The 20,093-nt window shown below is 48.9% G+C and overlaps 1 protein-coding gene across 4 annotated transcripts in view; it reads left to right on the top strand.

The window, feature by feature from the left end:
- LOC140399099 (uncharacterized) overlaps positions 1 to 20,093 on the top strand; it is a 484,003-nt gene that overhangs the window by 437,775 nt on the left and 26,135 nt on the right. For all 4 annotated transcript variants that reach the window (XM_072488263.1, XM_072488261.1, XM_072488260.1 and 1 more), the window contains 4 exons: positions 3,360 to 3,413; positions 15,808 to 15,861; positions 15,955 to 16,008; positions 17,139 to 17,192. In XM_072488263.1, coding sequence (XP_072344364.1) covers positions 3,360 to 3,413; positions 15,808 to 15,861; positions 15,955 to 16,008; positions 17,139 to 17,192 — 216 coding nt within the window. The remainder of the gene's footprint in view (positions 1 to 3,359; positions 3,414 to 15,807; positions 15,862 to 15,954; positions 16,009 to 17,138; positions 17,193 to 20,093) is intronic.

Genomic DNA, 20,093 nt, shown 5'->3' with positions numbered 1-20,093 from the left:
AATGCTGAGGCACATTAATGAATACCTAGCTATTTGGATGGATTTTCATAAATATTAACACTACAATGAAGTTAGTGTGAAAATCCTCTAGTCACCACACTACAGCACATGATTGGGTACCTGAGGGAGAATTCAGAATGTCCAATTAACCTAGCAAGCACATCTTTCGGGACTTGTGGGAGGAAACCCACGCAGACACGGGGAGAATGTGCAGACTCAGCACAGTGACCCAAGCCGGGAGTCGAACCTCGGTCCCTGGCACTGTGAAGCAACAGTGCTAACCACTCTGCTACCAAACTGATCATATAAATTATATAATATTATAGGATTTGGGGGGAAAACCTTTAAAACACAGTAATTCATTGATAACTTTACACCTTCTTAAAAGAAACTCCTTTCAATAAAAGTGTCGATCATCCAAACCCTTTTCTGAAACTAAAATTGAAACAGCAGTTTCAACACTCTAATGGATGTCTGGGCTCTCAGCTCAGGATGTTTGGTTATGCTTGGCAGAAAGCCCAGATATCCATTATAGTGTTGAAACAGCTGCACACTGCGGAAAACTGCTTAATTAACAGCTCTGATTTTCTGATCAATTCTGTCAATTCCAGAGTGTTTAGTTACACACGATACAGAGGTTTCAAGTGCTTGCTGTATCAGCTATTGAAATCTTAAATGGTCCAGATGATTGACACCTTACAGAGCTGTGGTAAAATTAGTCTTTTTTTTGAAAGAAGTGGAAAGTTATGAATGAATGTGTTTTATTATGACAGGTCACAGGTAAAGTTCTCAAACTTGGTAACCCATGCAAGGCCCCCCAATTTGTTACTGTCTGGCTGGGATACCCACATATTGTTAAGCCCTGGATGAAGAGAGATAGGAACATAGGAATTAGGAGCAGAAGTAGGCAATTCAGCCCTTCGTGTCTGCTCCGCCATTCAATCAGATCATGGCTGAACTCTTTGTGGTCTCAAAGCCACCTCCATACCTGTTTCCCATATCCCTTTAACCCCTTTTTATATATTTTTTTATATATATATATATCCATCTCCCTTTTTTTATTCAACCTGCTGATCGCAACAAGATTGATCTAAAAAAAAACTCCCTTTGTTGACACCTTTTCCCATTTACGTTTTTAAATCAATCAATTTAACCCGGTTTTCTTGAGTTGAATATAAAGTGAGTTTATTAACTACCAAAGACAAGAAAATGATAAAACACATGCATATACATGATACAGATTAGAAGTGATAAAAATTGAGTCCTAAGTAAGTTTTAAAAAGTATATGAAATAGTTCTCGACTCGTAACATTGTGATTGGTGCGATTTGAGATTCCAATAGCACTGACTTCGGCAGGCGAATAGTCAGTTTCGAGATTCCGGTGTTCTGAAGTTTGATGGAGAAACGTCCCTGTTTCCGTTGCGGCTGTGTCTTTGCTGACTTTGCTTACTGAAACAATCAGGGAGAGAGAGATGGAGATCTACCTGCAAAAAGTTTTTGCAGGGGTGCTGCTGCTGGCGTTTTGCTTCTGTGTCACCCACATACTGACACCCAGCACTGGTTCAAACACACATACACACTCACACGTTGGGCAGCTTTTCGGCTAGCTTTATCCCAATCTTTGTGTATTCCTGGAAGTTGAAATCCACAAATCCATCTGGACATTATGCACAGGATATCTCTTGTTGAGAATACACTCATCTCCCGTTATGTCCCATTGTCTCCACCAGAGATGGCAATTAGTTTCTGTATGCCTTAGAAGTATCTTTGTCTGGAAACAGGGTGGTTCCATTGTTTCTCAGAGTATCAAACCACAGAAATTCAGCCATTGATTGACTTTACACCCTCACCATCTTTGGCCTGCATGACCATTACAGATCATATCCAAAGTGCAATATTTCCAGACGTAATTCAGTGTTTTCCTTCATGATTCTGACATTGTTAATGCTTTTTATTGCACATCCAACTGGCATTATAGGGTTCATTGGTCCTCTACAGAGCATATAGTTGGTGAATGGGCATGGAAGTGCCATCCCTTGACATGGAGGTGGGTGGAGGGGCATAGCTTGGCATGGAGTGTATGATGGGGATGGTGAGGGACATGAGGTAGCATGGATGGGGAGTGTATGGGAGGTGTGAGAAATAAAGGGCCACATTTCTTTTATTGTAACTGGGATGAAGTCCCAGAGCACCGAGGATGGCTATTTCAACAGCCTGTCTCGGCATCCCCTGTAGCTGCCTCTGAACTCTTTTTGGGAGCAATGGACCCACCTCTTGTGAGCACCTGACTCCCCCTCCCCGCCACCCCTCCCTCTCCCTCCCTACCCTCCCTGGAATAAAAATGCCACCTTTGCAGGCACTTTCTCCCGAGGCAGGCATGTCAAACTGGGAAATCATCCGACTCCTGCTACCCAGCTAAAAGATAAAAACCCAGCCCGTTAAAGCTGGTGAAGATGCTCCAAGTCATAAGGGGTTGGGACCCACCATTGAGAGTGGTTTTCTTTTAAGAATCTAGAATAACACAAGGTAAAAGTCCCAAAATCTCAAGAATGGGAGAATGTTAAATAGTTCATCTCATAATACAACAGGAAAACTCCACGAGTGATGCCTGTGATGGGATTTTTATTGTTTTTTTTTAACATGTTTTAGTTATGCTTTCTCTTTCCTGTGTTTCTTAATATTATTCCACAACACTGCGTTTTGTGTTTCGTCTCTCTTTTAATTATGGCAGCATAAAGGCTAAAGCGGGTTTTAATCAAAGAAGTGACTCAGATGTGTAAAGGAACGTCAGGCCAAGGGTCCCTTTAAGATGGGCGCATGGCCACGATTGCGCACATGTTAAAGGAATCATTGATCGTGTGCAGCCTGTTTCAGTGCATGGGACATTGTGGATTTTCTCGGGGAGCACAGCTGAAAGAGAGCATTCGTTTTCAGGCTGGAGGAGATGGTGAAGAGAAGGGCCTGGTCATGGAGGGCCGGAGAAAAAGAGGACGAGTTCTCCCCGTGTCCGCGTGGGTCTCACCCCCACAATCCAAAGATGTGCAGGGTAGGTGAATTGGCCACGCTAAATTGCCTCTTAATTGGGAAAAAGAATTGGGCACGCTAAATTTATTTTTAAAAAGAAAAGAAGGATGAGAGAATGCATATAGAATCTAATTTACCAGAGCCTCGAGTGTGAGTTTAACTGTGCTCTCCTTTATCCAGATGAATGTAAAAGGGTTAGGTCATTGAGTGTGGTTTTACCTGATCAGGGTTCCATCAGTTAGAGCTTCACTGCACATACATATGTTTTCCACTAAAACATTATTGTCTTTGCCTAATTAAAGAAAACGCTGGTTTTAAATTTCCTCTATTTTAGGGCACAAGAGGTAAAATAGGTCGCACGGGGCCACCTGGATCAACTGGACCTTCTGTAAGTTGGATATTTCTAATGCTGAGTCACTGGGGTAAACTTTCACCGTTACTGGTTGGAGCTTGAGCATTTCTTGGGTGAATGGCAGAAAGGAAGATTGAGTGGAGAGAATCACCATACCTGACAGAATCTGCAAGCAGAGCCTTCCATTCATTCTGTTTTCCCCTCTGTGCTCTGCCAAGGTGATGCTTAACACCAGACAAGCAGCAAGGACAAAAAGAAGTAATACCCCAATGCAAAATTGTCAGGTTTGGATACAAAGTAATATTTCCCGATTAATACTGGCACAATTGTCGGAAAGACCACATGCCAGATAGGTGTGGGACTGTGAACATGCTCACGGTGTATGTTACATTAATGGCTAACTTCAGTCTCAGTCTAATGTCAGCCAGGAAATTATCAATATTCAATGAGTCATTTTTTGGCAAGCCAGCTGAAAATAATGCAACCTCCTGATTTGGTCATTTACATTCTGTTCTATGTGAGGTTGGTAAATATAGGATCTGAAGAAGGCCGCTTGGCCGCTTGAGCCTGCTCACACAATCAGTTATGTATAGCTGCTCTGCACTTTAACTCCCATTTACTGACACAAACTCCATGTCCCTTAGCCATATCACAACAGGGAACAATGGATAGAGGCAATGTATTTTTGACCAGTTTCTGTGTCATCCAAATTAAATATGACTTTTACGCACATTTGCTCATCAAGAAGGTGTACTATTTGAAATAGTTATTTCAGTAAGTGGTGGAGGCTAGCTCCAAAATTAACCTGCACAGTCACAGTTTTACCATTTCTCGGCTGCGTAGTTAGGTTGGATTATCTCACTCGTTGGGAATGGGGGACACGACATTGGTCCAACAGCAGGAGGTCCAGAAGGCGATTGCCCAGTTTTGATCCACACAGATGTGCTCTGATGGAGGTAATCATAGGATGCCTACAGTGCAGAAATTAGGCTTTCGGCCCATCGAGTATGTACCGACCCTCTGAAAGAGCATGGTCCATTTTCTCTCCCAGTCCACCCCGCCCTATCCCTGGAACCTAACCTGCGCATCCCTGGACACTAAGGGGCAATTTAGCATGGCCAATCCACCTAACCTGCACACCTTTGTGATTTGTTATGTTCTAGGTGTAACATAAGCGGCTTCCTTGTGGTGCACTTGACAAAGGGAGGTTCAGACGTGGAGATAACTTCAACGCGTTTATTAAACTATTTACACTTCTATTACTCAGGTTCGACACTACTAATCCTACTATAGCTACCCAGACTGACTAACCAGTTGCTGCAATCCACGTGGTGGGTGTAATATTTTTTTTTTTTTAGAAATATTTTTATTCAAATTTTTACATATTTTCAACAAACCCCCCCTTATAGAAAAAAGAAAAACAAAGAACACATAAATAAACATCTTACAACTACATCACGAATTCCACCAATATACAAACCCCCCATTAAGCAATAATAAACACAGTAGAAAACACAAAGTACACCCCCCCTGCCCCCGTCTGGGTTGCTGCTGCTGACCACCTCCTAATGCTCCGCTAGAAAGTCTAGGAACGGTTGCCACCGCCTAAAGAACCCTTGCACAGATCCTCTCAAGGCAAATTTTACCCTCTCCAATTTAATGAACCCTGCCATGTCGCTGATCCAGGCTTCCACGCTTGGGGGCCTCGCATCTTTCCACTGTAGCAGAATCCTCTGCCGGGCTACCAAGGATGCAAAGGCCAGAATACCGGCCTCTTTCGCCTCCTGCACTCCCGGATCATCCAATACCCCAAATAGTGCTAACCCCCAGCTCGGCTTAACCCGGGTGTTCACCACCTTAGACACTGTCCTCGCAATACCCCTCCAAAACCCATCCAGCGCCAGGCACGCCCAGAACATGTGGGTGTGATTTGCTGGGCTCCCCAAGCACCTCCCACACCTGTCTTTCGCCCCCAAAGAAACTGCTCAGCCTCATCCCTGTCATATGCGCTCTGTGAAGGCTAAGCCTGGCGCAAGAGGAGGAAGAATTAACCCTACCCAGGGTGTCCGCCCACGCACCCTCGTCTATCTCCTCCCCAAGCTCCTCCTCCCATTTTCCCTTTAGCTCCTCCACCGAGGTCTCCTCCTCCTCCTGCATCTCCTGGTAGATTGCCGAGACCCTGCCCTCTCCAACCCACCCCCCCCCCCCCCCCCCGAGAGCACCCTATCCTGGATCCTGAGTGCTGGAAGCAGCGGGTACTCTCTCACCTGCCGTCTTACAAACGCCCTTACCTGCATATACCTGAAGGCATTTCCGGGGGGAAGCCTGAATTTTTCCTCCAGCGCCCCAAGGCTCGTAAACGTCCCATCCTAAAAACAGGTCCCCCATCCTTCTAATTCCTGCCCTGTGCCAGCTCAGGAACCCTCCATCCATTCTCCCTGGGACAAACCGATGGTTCTCCCGGATCGCGGACCAAACCGAAGCCTCTACCTCACCCCTGTGGCGTCTCCACTGCCCTCAGATTTTCAAAGTCGCCGCCACCACTGGACTCGTGGTGTATCTAGTCGGCGGGAGCAGCAGCGATGTTGTCACCAGCGCTCCTAGACTCGTGCCCACCCAGGACGCCATCTCCAGCCTCTTCCACGCCGCCCCCTCCCCCTCCATTACCCACTTGCGTCACATTGGCAGCCTAGTAATACCCACACAGCTTAGGTAACGCTAATCTTCCTCTGTCCCTACTCCGCTCCAGAAACACCCTTCTCACCCTCGGGGTCTTTTTCGCCCACACGAATCCCATGATGCTCCTACTGACCCGCTTAAAAAAGGCCTTAGGGATCAGGATGGGGAGGCACTGGAATATAAAAAGGAACCTCGGGAGCACCGTCATCTTCACCAACTGTACCCTACCTGCCAGGGAGAGTGGCAGCATATCCCACCTTTTAAACTCCTACTTCATCTGCTCCACCAGCCTCGTCAAGTTGAGCGTGTGTAGGGCCCCCCAGCTCCTGGCCACCTGGATCCCCAGGTACCGAAAACTCCTTTCCGCCCTCTTCAGTGGAAGCTCGTCTATCCCCCTTCCCTGGTCCCCTGGGTTTACTCTTCCCCACGTTGAGCTTATACCCGGAAAAGTCACCAAACTCCCTGAGGATCCGCATCACCTCCGGCATCCCCCCCCCCCTGGGTCCGCCACATACAGTAACAGGTCATCGGCATACAACGAAACCCGGTGTTCCTCTCCCCCCCGTACCAGCCCCCTCCAGTTCCTGGACTCCCTTAGAGCCATAGCCAAAGGCTCAGTTGCCAATGCAAATAGCACGGGGGATAGGGGGCACCCCTGCCTCGTCCCCGGTACAGCCGAAAGTATTCCGACCTCCTCCGATTCGTGGCCACACTCGCCACTGGGGCTTTGTAAAGTAGCCTAACCCAACTAATGAACCCCTCCCCGAACCCAAACCTCCTCACCACTTCCCAGACCAGAGGTACCCCCACTCCACCCTATCGAAGGCCTTCTCCGCGTCCATCGCCGCCACTATCTCCGCTTCCCCCTCCACTGCAGGCATCATGATTACGTTAAGGAGCCTACGCACATTGGTATTCAGCTGCCTTCCCTTAACAAAACCCGTCTGGTCCTCGTGAATCACCCCCGGGACTCAGTCCTCAATTCTGGTAGCCAACACCTTCGCTAACAGCTTTGTGTCCACGTTGAGGAGCGAGATTGGCCTATATGACCCACACTGTAATGGGTCCTCGTCCCGCTTCAAGATCAGCCCACTGGACATCGTCGGGGGTAGGGCCCCACCTCCCTCGCCTCATTGAAAGTCCTCACTAATAGAGGGCCCAGCAGGTCCATGTACTTCCGGTAAAATTCCACCGGGAACCCATCTGGCCCCGGTGCCTTCCCCGTCTGCATACTCCCCAGCCCCTTAGTCAGCTCCTCCAGCCCTACCGGTGCCCCAAGCCCAGCCACCTGCTCCTCCTCCACCCTCGGGAACCTCAGCTGATCCAAAAATCGACGCATCCCCCCCTCTTCCGTCGGGGGCTCAGACCTGTACAGCCCCTCATAAAAGTCTCTAAATATCCCATTTATTCCCACCACACTCAGCACCGTGTTCCCCCTTTATCCCTAACTCCCCCAATCTCCCTCGCTGCCTCCCGCTTCCGAAGTGGTGTGCCAACATCCGGCTAGCCTTCTCCCCGTACTCATACACCGCCCCTTGCGCTTTCCTCCACTGCACCTCTGCATTCTTGGTGCTCAACAGGTCGAACTCGGCCTGGAGGCTTCGTCGCTCCTTGAGTAGTCCCTCCTCGGGGACCTCTGCATACCTCCTATCCACCCTTAAAATCTCCCCCACCAATCTCTCCCTCTATCTCCTCTCCTTCTTCTCCTTGTGGGCCCTAGTGGAGATTAGCTCACCCCTAATCACCGCCTTCAGCGCCTCCCAGACCACCCCTACCTGCACCTCCCCATTATCGTTAGCCTCTAGATAGCTTTCAATGCACCCCCTGATCCGCCCGCTCACCTCCTCATCCGCCAACAAGCCCACATCCAGGCGCTACAGCGGGCGTTGGTCCCTCTCCTCACCTAGCTCCAGCTCCACCCAATGCGGGGCATGATCTGAGATGGCTATGGCCGAATACTCCGTGTCCTCCAACCTCGGAATTAGTGCCCTGCTCATAACGAAGAAGTCTATCCGGGAGTAGGCTTTATGGACGTAGGAAAAAAAAGAAAATTCCCTGGCCCCGGCCTGACAAACCTCCATGGGTCCACTCCTCCCATTTGGTCCATAAACCCCCTCAGCACCTTGGCCGCCGCTGGCCTCTTACCCTGGCCTGGACCTGGAGCGGTCCAATGCTGGATCCAGTACCGTGTTGAAGTCCCTCCCCATTATCAAGCTCCCTGCCTCCAGGTCCGGAATCCAGCCCAACAGGCGCCGCATAAATCCAACATCGTCCCAATTCGGGGAATATACATTCACTAATACGACCCATACCCCCTGCAGCTTACCACTCACCATCACATACCTACCTCCATTGTCTGCCATGATGTTCAGCGCCTCAAACGACACCCGCTTCCCCACCAAAATCGCCACCACTCGATTCTTTCCGTCCAACCCCGAATGGAAAACCTGCCCTACCCACCCCTTTCTCAGCCTAACCTAGGGCGGGATTCTCCGACCCCCCCCGCCGGGTCGGAGAATCGCCGGGGGCTGGCGTGAATCCCGCCCCTGCTGGTTGCCGAATTCTCCAGTACCGGATATTCAGCGGGGGTGGGAATCGCGCCGCGCCGGTTGGCGGGCCCCCCCCCCCGGCGATTCTCCGGCCCGCGATGGGCTGAAGTCCCGCTGCTGGAATGCCTGTCCTGCCGGCGTAAATTAAACCACCTACCTTACCGGCGGGTCTAGGCGGCGCCGGCGGGCTCCGGGATCCTGGGGGGTCGTGGGGCGATCTGGCCCCGGGGGGTGCCCTCACGGTGGCCTGGCCCGCGATCGGGGCCCACCGATCGGCGGGTGGGCCTGTGCCATGGGGGCACTCTTTTCCTTCCGCCTTCGCCATGGTCTCCACTATGGCGGAGGCGGAAGAGTCCCCCTCCACTGCGCATGTGCGGGGATGCCGTGAGCGGCCGCTGACACTTCCGCACATGTGCCGCCCGGCAAACTCATTTTCGCGCCAGCTGGCGGGGCACCAAAGGCATTTCCCGCCAGCTGGCGGGGTGGAAATCAGTCCGGCGCGGGCCTAGCCCCTGAAGGTGAGGACCCGGCCCCTCAAAATGCGGAGACCTGCACCTTTGGGGCGGCGCGATGCCGGACTGATTTGCGCCGTTTCTGGCGCCGGTCGGCGGACATCGCGCCGATATCGCAGAATCCCGCCCCTGGTCTGCCACCGTCAAATGCGTCTCCTGGAGCATAACCACACCTGCCTTCAGTCCCTTCAGGTGCGCGAACACACGGGCCCTCTTGACCGGCCCGTTCAGGCCTCTCACATTCCAAGTTATCAGCCGGATCAGCGGGCTTCCCACCCCCCCCCCCTGCCGATTAGCGATCCCCTTTTCTAGGCCAACCACATACCTGCGCCTCCCGCACTCTCCATTCCCCCCAGTGGCAGACCCCCGCCCCGACTCTCTCTCCGAGCTCCAGCTCCCCTTTGGCCAATGCAGCAGCAACCCAGTTCCCCCCTCTCCCCCACCCCCAGCTAGGTCCCCCACTAGCTGCTTTGCTCCCCCCATAGCACTCCCGTAAGTCAGCTGACACCAGCTGACCATGGCCACTCCCGCCATTCCATCGTCCCCCCAGTGTGGTAGTCTCCGCACCCCCCCCCTCCTGTCCATAAGCAGGCGCTCCTCTCCAACACCGCCCTTCCACCCGGCCCCGCCCCCTTCCTTCCCCAGCGCGGGACAATGCCCGCGCTTTCCATCAAACGGACCCTGCCCTCTCTGGCGCAGCTCCCTTTTGCTGCCTAATCCCAGCTCCCCCACCTTGGGCCTCCCATCTCCCCTCCCCCCAACGAGGCCCCGTCCTTCCAACCACCGACACCCACACTCTCACAAAACCCCCACTTCGAACCATTTCACCCTACCCCACCCAGCACCCAAGGAAACAATACAGAACAGAACATCCCCCAACATCCCGCAAAGCACAGTTACCACAGTAGCCCCCCGCGACTTCCCCTCACAACCGACCCTCAGTCCGTGTCCAACTTTTCGGCCTGAATAAAGGTCCACGCCTCCTCCGGCGTCTCAAAGTAATGGTGCCGGTCCTTAAACGTGACCCACAGTCGCGCCGGCTGCAGCATCCCGAATTTCACCCCCTTCCGATGCAGAACCGCCTTAGCCCGATTGTACCCGGCCCTCTTCTTGGCCACCTCCACGCTCCAGTTCTAGTATATACGGACCTCTGCATTCTCCCACCTGCTGCTCCGCTCCTTTTTTGCCCATCTTAGGACACACTCCCTGTCCACCAAGCAGTGGAACCGCACCAATACCGCCCGTGGCGGCTCGTTAGACTTGGGCCTCCTCGCCAGGACTCAGTGGGCCCCATCCAGCTCCAGGCGCCTCGGGAAGGCACCCGCGCCCATCAACGTGTTCAGCATCGTAACCACATATGCTCCAGCATCTGACCCCTCCACTCCCTCCGGGAGACCCAGAATCCACAGGTTCTTCCTCCTCGACCGATTCTCCATGTCCTTGAACTTCTCCTGCCATTTCTTATGCAGCGCCTCGTGCGCCTCCACCTTCACCGCCAGGCCCAATATCTCGTCCTCATTCTCCGAGGCCTTCTGCCGCACCTCCCGGATCGCCGCTCCTTGGGTCTTCTGGGTCTCGACCAGCTTGTCAATCAAAGCCTTCATCGGCTCCAGCAGCTCTGCTTTCAATTCCGTGAAGCAGCGCTTGAGAAACTCCTGCTGCTCTTGCGCCCACTGCGCCCACGCTGCCTGGTCTCCACCCGCCGCCATCTTGGCTTTCCTCCCTCGCACTTTTCGCTGCACCAGAATTACCTTTTTCACCGCTCCACACCTGGTCCAATCCATACAGTGCCGGGGAAATCGTACTGTCTCCTTCGCACACTGGGAACCGTCAAACAAATGCCATTGGGACCCCTAAAAAGAGCCCAAAAGTCTGTTTCTGGCAGGAGCTGCCGAACGTGCGACTTAGCTCAGCATAGCCGCAACCGGAAGAGTGGTGGGTGTAATATTGAATCAACCCTGTGTCTCTACTCACTGACTGTCTCCATTGGAAAGAGGCAGATCATGTGTGTGGTATCCTTTATATATGGGTTGGTGTAAAGCCCCCCGTGGTCCTGTCACCTCCGTGTGTATCGTGAATGTCCATTGGTCGTGTCCTATCGAACTGATCTATTGGTTGAGTGTGTGTGTGTGATATCTCCGGTGCTCCCTCTAGTGTCTAGCTAGCCTTCATGCATTTACATTGATGCACATCACCACATCCCCCCTTTTTTATATGGTACATATTTTCTGCACACTTTGAGAAAATTGAACAAAGAACAGGTAGATAAGGTAAGGTATATACAAGTCATGGGAACAGTGATTAAATAATAAGTCCAAATCATTCATGTGAGTCCAAAAACCATCAATCATCGTGGTCAAATGTCTCTCTTGGTTATGAATGCCATCAACGTCCCTGTGCCACAGGAACCAAGAAGTGGTCAAATCACTTCGCTGTCTGATTTGGAGTCCCTTTCTTTTTTCAATGTTTGTGATGGTGCTGTCGGATGGCATCTTGTAGCTGATAAGGTGTTGACGTTGAAGAGGTACCATCAACAGTATCATTCGAGGTAATGGATGTGCCATATGTTGAAGTTGGATAAGACTGTACATACTGGTCATGGCCACATGCTGTGCAGGAAGGGTGATCCTGCTGAGAACCGTTGAAGCTTGTCGAATTGGAAACAGAATTGCTGCTCACATAAATACCTGGTGATGGTGTGAAACTAGAACCTTGCATCTGATAGGAATATGCCGTCTGGCCAGGCTGGGGTGCAGCAAATCCTGGGCTGTAACTAAGGCACCCAGTCTGTAGTGCGGATAGTGCTTGCGGTAGTCCTCCTTCGGTCTTGATTCCATTAGTGGGCAATCCATAGTGCTGGCCTGTTTGAGAATATGCTGCATCGACTGCTGGCTGCTGCATGCCTGAATACTGGGTTTGTCCAGCAAGAGCTGTCATTGGCTTCACTGCTGGTGTGGAAAAAATGTGTGGATATAGCTGTGGTGAATATTGGTGTATTCCTCTTGGACTGTAGCCGCTGCTTGTTATTACTGACCCAGTGTAATTGTTAAGTGATCCACCTCCTGTCGTTGTGGCATCTGCTGTCACCCTGAGTGTGCCATCACTGAGGTTGCGGCACTCCCTGTCTGGAGTGAAGTCCGGCTTACGTGAATCAGAGTCAGCGTTTGGTTGCTCCCCATCTGGAGTCTGATCTGTTTTAACTGAGTCAGTGTTGGTTTGTTTACGCTCCCCGTCCGGAGTATTAGCAGGTTCACTGGAGTTACCTGAGATTTCTTGAAGCTGCACGTCTGGAGTCGGAACATGCAGGAATGCATTGACTTGTGGAGAGGTTCGAGCGACTGAGGGTGGAAGTATCATGGTGTCACCGGAGTCACCAGTGATCTCACAGTGATCGTCGAGTGCCTCTGTACACACTAGCTGAGGTCTGTCACTTTGCACATCTTGCATGGGAAGTGGGATGCTGTCGTCACTCATCTCACATACCGTGGGTAGATCCTCAGTAGCTGCTTGTTGTTCACTTGGGTTGGGTAAATTGTCAGAGTCTTCATCTGGTGGTGCAAACAATGTGGTTGTTGTCCTTCATTTGGACTTGGACTGTCATCGTCGCTTTGTTCTTCACTGTAGCATGATAGACTGTCATGGTCGTCCTGCTGTGCACTGGAGCGTGGTAAACTGTCATAGTCTTCTTGCTGTTTACTTGAGCATGGCAGACTTGCATCGTCTGTCGTTAGTTGGTCAGAGGAGGTTGCTAGACCCTCATGGTCTTGTTCCTGCAAGGAATGCGAGTCGGAGTCTTGCGTTGCTTCTATCATGGAGTCTGTCCACAAGCTCGCTGTGGAGGCTTGTGACACTGGAGTCACTTCTTGTTTGTGCAAGGACTGCGCTTGGAGTCTTGCGTTTCTGCAATTGTGGAGTCTGTCCACGAGCTCGCTGTGAAGGCTGGTGACACTGGAGTCACTTCTTGTTCATGCAAGGACTGCGTTGTGGAGTCGTGCATGTCTTCTTTCATAGAGTCGGGAATCCTGAGCGGTGCATGGACCACGCTATGTGTGGAAGCAGGCCGCTCTCTGTGTGCTTGTACCGCTCTCTGTCTCTTGGTTTCAGGCCGCAGCATAATCCTGCACTCACGAGTGGGGATGTCATATCTGCTGGGCTGAAGATCCTCAAATCCGATGAATTCGTCGTCGGGGTGGTCAATGTACAACACGTCTCGTTGTGCTTCGGATTTGGTACTGGGGTAGCCTCCCAAGGTGAAAGGTTCGTCCGAGTCGTAGTCTTCTAGGACCATATCATCACTGTTTGCGTCGGAGCTGGCATTGGGCTCGCGAGGTCCAGAGAAAATGTAAAGGTCGGTGTCAAAATTTCAAGGTCGGAATCATCGGTTTGGGCGTAGGTAACTGCTTGTTGCAGGGTTCTTCGGAGGTTAATTTCATTTTGTGGTTCAATTTGAGGTATTGTGCTGTCATTCCAGGTGAAAAAAAGTTGTTTTACGGCTTTAAAAGATTTTTTCTTTGATGTGGGACGTTTCCCCTTTAAATGGGCATGGTCCGGGGCCTCTGACGTGATGACGCGTTTGCGAAACCGCTGTTCCTGTACCGATGGCCGTTTTTGCGATTGCGCATGCGCAAACGGACCTTCCCGTTCTGTGCGCTTCTCGTGCAACTGCGCAAGTGCAGTCCCTGTAGAAAGATGGCCGCTGATCAAAATTGTTCTCTGCTACGGGATCTCGGCCTCGTGGTGAGTACTGGCGCTTCTCTTACCTTTTCTTGCTGTTTGGAGTGTGTTTTCCTCACAGTATTTGCCAAATTTGTCCAGGACTACCTGGAAGTCGCTCCTGTTTTGCCCTTTGGAGAACTTGAATTTTTTAAAGATTTCTTCTGCTGTGGCACTGGCGATGGTGAGCAGAAGCTCTGTTCTTTCAGAATCAGCCAGATCTTCTAGTTCGGCTGCGACCAGGAAGATTTCAAACATTTGCCGGAATACCCACCAGTTTTCGCGGAGATCACCGTGGCACTGGAGCTGCTGCGGAACCCGGATCTCGAACATCTTGCCCGGGTATCATTGCTGGCTGTCACTGTACACTGAGGTATGGCTATATGGATTGAAACAGTTCAGTCCTGGTACCATGATTTGTTATGTTCTAGGTGTAACATAAGCGGCTTCCTTGTGGTGCACTTGACAAAGGAAGGTTCAGGCGTGGAGATAACTTCAACACGTTTTTAAAACTATTTACACTTCTATTACTCGGGTTCAACACTACTGCTAATCCTACTATAGCTACCCAGACTGACTAACCAGTTGCTGCAAATCACGTGGTGGGTGTAATATTGATTTAACCCTGTGTCTCTACTCACTGACTGTCTCCACTTGAAAGAGGCAGATCATGTGTGTGGTGTCCTTTATATATGGGTTAGCGTGATGCCCCCCTGTGGGCGCATCACCTCCGTGTGTATCGTGAATGTCCATTGGTCGTGTCCTATCTAACTGATCTATTGGTTGAGTGTGTGTGTGTGTGATGTCTCCGGTGCTCCCTCTAGTGTCTAGCTCGCCTACATGCATTTACATTGATGCACATCACCACACTTTGGAATACGGGAGGAAACCAGAGCACCGGACACCCACAGAGACTCGGGGAGAAAATGCAAACTCCACACAGTCACCCAAGGCCGGATTTGAACCCGGGTCCCTGGCACCGTGCGGCAGCATTGTGAACCACTGTACCACCGTGCCACCCCCATGTTAAGGCAAATGTTAAGGAGAATCGAATGAATGTGGAAAATAATTGGTTGTGTTGGGTAATGGAGAGGTTGGGGGATGCATCCAGTTCACATTTATAAAATATTTCTAAACCTGATGTACTCCCAAAAAATTCCAAACTGAGAATAACGTTAATTGACCTGATTTCAGTTTCTGTTATCAGCATGACTGTTCTAATGCCGTGCTCCAAATTACAACAGTTCCCCATATCATGCGGCGAAGGAAAATCGAAGTTCAGTCAAGTGGAAGTTTCTCTCGAATCAACCATTGCTGCTCATCTCAAAACTTTTCTGAGAACAAAATAATGCCCTCTCCATGACATCTATATGAGAGGATTTCTGCGGTACTATCTGGCTTAATTGGAAATCCATTCCTTGGAAACATATTTTTGCTTTTGCTACACAGGGTTCAAAGAAACACCTTCCTCATCCGCCCCTACCTTCACACTATTACAGGTTGCAGTGTGATGCAAGTTATCCCATGGTGTTGATCAATATATCACTTAAACGTTGTGGATACAATTTCAAACCTTGGGCTGGGCTTTCCACGCCCCCCGCACCCCCCCTCCCTCCCCCATGGCAGGCTTTCGGGCAACATGGCTGCAGGCAGGATCTTCTAGTCCAGCTGTTGTCAACGGCTTGCCCGTCACGCTGCCGGGGAACCCGCCCCTGAAGGGGGTCTCGTTCCTGCTGACAGGAAGGGCTGCAAAACCCTGCCCATTGTCTCAACTCCTAGATCTCTTCCAGCCATGGAAAGTACTTCAGCCAGTATGTTAAACTGCATAGGGCAATGTCATTATAGCCAAGATAAAATAACTTCAGATTTATTTTTTTGGGAACAACATTAAAGATTGACCTTTGGGGGGGGGGGGGGGGGGGGAGAAATTGCAGGATAACTGTGATTAGTCGATTTCAGTCTTGTATTCTTCCACAGGGAATTCTGGGAGTAAGCGGAGAAAAGGGGATTCTTGGTCCAAAAGGACAAAAGGTAATTGGACCATTTACGTGTGCAACATGCTGCTTGAACTGTCAAGAATTGCTACTGAACATTATCACAGCTAAAATGCCTCTTTTGTTAAAGGGATTAATAGGAGATCCAGGCCTTTCTGGGCCTCTTGGGGATCAGGGGAAGAAGGTATGTGGAAGAACGTTTCAATGTTGCCTGTTGATAAGATGAGCTTTATATAGTTTAGTGATTAGTTTTACTTCTGCTGGTTCTTTAAGAACTGGCAAAGCAGCAGAATATATCTGTAATATGAGTGCCAGTTTAAGAGCAGAGTGCATGACTCCCTAATGTTCTGGTTCATGCGCGGGTCCTGTATAAAGTGGACTCCTGGTTTGATTCTGTCCATGCTGCTTTAGGTGAGGTCAGCCAACGACTGGCTTGTACGGTTGAATTGCAGAGCACAAACGTTACTTCTCGACTCTCGTTGCTATGGTTGTCATCGTTCCTGTTGGAAGATGGGCAGTGAAAGTTGAGGGGAGAATTATGCTTACTGTGACCTCCCCCATAGACCGACCGACCCCCTGACTGACCTCACTGCCTGGCCCATGCAGAAAGGCTGAGGTGCTAAAGGTCTGAGTGCCTTTAAATCTGATACACAGTAAGAAGTCTTCCAACACTAGGTTAAAGTCCAACAGGTTTGTTTCGAATCACTAGCTTTTGGAGCACTGCTCCTTCCTCAGGTGAATGAAGAGATAGGTTCCAGAAACAAACCTGTTGGACTTTAACCTGGTTTTGTAAGACATCTTACTGTGCTCACCCCAGTCCAACGCCAGCATCTCCACATCATGGCTTTAGATCTGATGATAATGAAGCTCTTTTTCATTAGCACCACCTAATGGTTTAGTTCAGTATGAACTGAGACCGCATAGATTTCAATGGGTCCAATGCAGTAAATAACAGTCATTAAAATATAAACAGCATAATTAATATGCATAAAGTCTGCTGAGCAGTTTTAGGATTGATATATATATATTCTAATCGTATATAATGTCGTATGAGCCAAAATGTTATCCCTATTGTCAAACACTGCTGGCATCTAAACTCAGTAAAGCCTGTTATATTTAAATACATTTTGAAAACTACTCTCATGGCTTATCAGATAAATAAATACTTGATGATTCTTATCACCGACAAAAACCGTGAGGTTCATAAATTTGCAGATGTATGATTCCCTTTGGTAATTAGCAGTGAAGTTATATGGTGATGTGTAAAAGTATGTTCTGAAGGTTTGAATACATTTTTGTGTCTCATTGTTTCAGGGGAAATCAGGACCTGAAGGTTTAGCAGGATTGCCGGGTCGTAGGGGTGAACAGGTAAATACCGCACCCTAGATCTAATTGGGTGTTAAATAGAAACAACAGACTTGTGTTCTGCATGAAAGAATGCTGAGTGGCATTGTCACAATTTGGGGGTTTGTCAGTTTTGCCTGATATATTTCCTGGTACGGCTTGCCAGCCAATTGCTCATGTCGGTTTTGGACCCTCTACTATCTGGAGAGTGTCAATTCTGTCCAATGAGCGGGTAAGTGATTAACAGGCCCAGGGCAACTGGGCGCCTTTATTCTCTGCTCACCAGCTACCAGAATGTATTATGACACACCACCATTACATAACCTGCTCATCAAATAATAAAACGGATGCACAGCAGAATGAAATGCAGTTTTGCAGCAACACTCCATTTTATTTTCACAAGGTTAAAAACTGAGTTAGCAGAGCCACTCAGTAAAAATAGACATTTCTCTACACTTATTGATGCACAGAAGTAATAAACCTGCTTTCTTTGTAAATGTATGGAGTGATGTTAAGCTCATCTGCAGTCAAGAGTCTGACAGGATCAGATTGGGCACCCATTTTACACCCTGTCCAATTTTACCATCTGATGACATCGATGCACTGGGCAGAGTGTTGTGTGTATTGTCAATATGATCCTGTCTGTTTCTCACTGGGCACATTAGATTAAAATTAGAATCATAGAATCCCTGCGGTGCAGAAGGAGGCCATTCGGCCCATCGGGTCTGCACTGACCCTCTAAAGAAGCAGCCTATCTAGGCCCAGTCCCCTGCCCTATCCCCATAATCCCACCGACCTGCACATCCCTGGTCACTAAGAGGCAATTTAGCATGGCCAATCCACCTAACCCACGCAACTTTGGATTACCCATTATTAAAAAAGCTGAAGTTTTCTAGAACCACAACCTGGCCAAGCTTTATTTTTCTAAGCTAGAATTCACATACTGCATCAAACACAGACAGCCCTCGGACTGTTGCTTGTGTAATTCATTCACTTCGATTTAAAGCCTCAGTATAATTCCGTGAGAGGAGAGCTGTAATTACTGTGCTGTCAGTCTTGGAGGATTTCAGCTCATCAGCGGCCTTGCCTACTTCCCAAAAGATCAGCAGAACTCTGTCGTTATCTCAAACTGGGGCTATCCTTTGATCAGACACCGAAGGAGCAGATCAGATACCCCCCATGATTTAAGTATAGCAAATCGCCACTCAACAGTATTAAGTAAAAGCAACCTCTGACTAGCATCCGAATCATAGCTCTGTTCAGCCGATAACCCTGAGTTTATTATTGATCTTTGCCGTTCACATTTCTGAAAGATGCTGCAGCAAGCTCCTTTGGAACTGAACTGATGTGTTCCCCTCGGAGAAATCGGTTAGCTTTTAGAACATACACTCCTCCATTCCTTTACCTCCCTTGTTTAAACTGGCTTGGGACGTGGTCTGTATTAAAGACATCCCATATGTTGTTTGCTGGGTGGTCTCAAGGAATTCTCGATCATGATATGAAGAACATAATTGTTATGGTTATATGTGATGCAATTTAATATCTATGGAGTAAGTGTTCCACTCCCGCCCACTGTGGGAATCATCATGGGTGGGATGGACGATTTGACGGACCATTTAAAGGTCTGTTGACCCTGACGAGAATTTCCGACTCAGGGCGTGCCCGACCGGGAAATCCTGCCCTATGTTGTTGACAAAGTGATGGCATGGTCTTTTGCACAAAATAATATCCATAAACCCTTGCCCAATAATTCAGAATCTTTTTCTAAAATATTTTTATTTGCCATATTTTCATCATTTTCACCATACAAAGGAAAAACAAGAACAACCCAACAACATATAAAAATACACAGTCCCACCCAAACCGAAGAAATTCCCAACCAGCAGAATAATTCAGAATCTTGAAACAAATCTTTATTTTACAAATGAGTTGAGTCCAAATCGAATGAACTTCGCCATTGGGAACGTATCATTATAGGTCAATGTAAATATTGCCACAGTCCCCAAGGATGCTCTCCACTTTTGAGAGAGAGCTGACTGGTGGTGATTGAACCCGAGGGTTGCCACACCTCAGGCAAGGATGAGAAAGCAGGACTTCATGAATAACCTCCGCTGGTACGGGCTGTAGGTGTCCCTCTGTAACCTACCCGGGCTTTAGGCGTCCCTCTGCATCACAAACCTGCTGTCCAGCCAACTGAGCTAAACTCTCCAGTATTTCAGCTTTGCTCTTTTATCATAATTTCATATGTTGACTTTTGGCTTACTTGGTTTTGTATGTTGCTGCTCACAGAACAAATTTGGGATTGATTGTGGGAAAGAGTGTCAAAAAGCTTTTTATACTGCAATGAGAATAGTGCATTGTTCTGCCAGAAGGGGTCACTACAACATTGATGAAAACAATGGAATTTTATTATTGTCATTTTTGAGTTTGCAAATGGCAATAAACATGAAATTAGACAAATGCTTGCTATGTTTGTGGTGAAGTTATGGAGAAGAACATTCACAAACATTTAACATACAGTTTAATTCTGATATTATGGGCACATTTGCACTGTTCATTCAGGCTCTTGGAGAATTTCAATTTACCTATTTAGAATGAGCAGTGAACAATTAACTACCCAAATTAAAGAATGGTGACAAATAGTTATCGAAGCAACATAGCTTAGTACATTCAATTCAGATATCAAACTATAATGATCCACGAGACCCAAGAAAGAAAGTTAACTTGTTTATTATAAACTTGAATGTTAAGGCCGCTACCCTGGCTTACAAAGGGTCCCAGTCGGAGACTGACCCGGTCCTGGTTCGGGCCGGTATTTAAGGGGCTAAGTAATGAGTCCCAGCTGGGCAGACCTCCGCCCACTAGTGGGAAGGTCTGTATTCTGTGGGTCCCACGGGGAGAGTGATCAGTGCATCCCCATGGGCC

Source organism: Scyliorhinus torazame, chromosome 22 (assembly GCF_047496885.1).
Source record: "Scyliorhinus torazame isolate Kashiwa2021f chromosome 22, sScyTor2.1, whole genome shotgun sequence".
Classification (NCBI taxonomy): domain Eukaryota; kingdom Metazoa; phylum Chordata; class Chondrichthyes; order Carcharhiniformes; family Scyliorhinidae; genus Scyliorhinus; species Scyliorhinus torazame.
The sequence above is the reverse complement of the archived record's forward strand: the minus strand, read 5'-3'. Positions and strand labels throughout refer to the sequence as shown.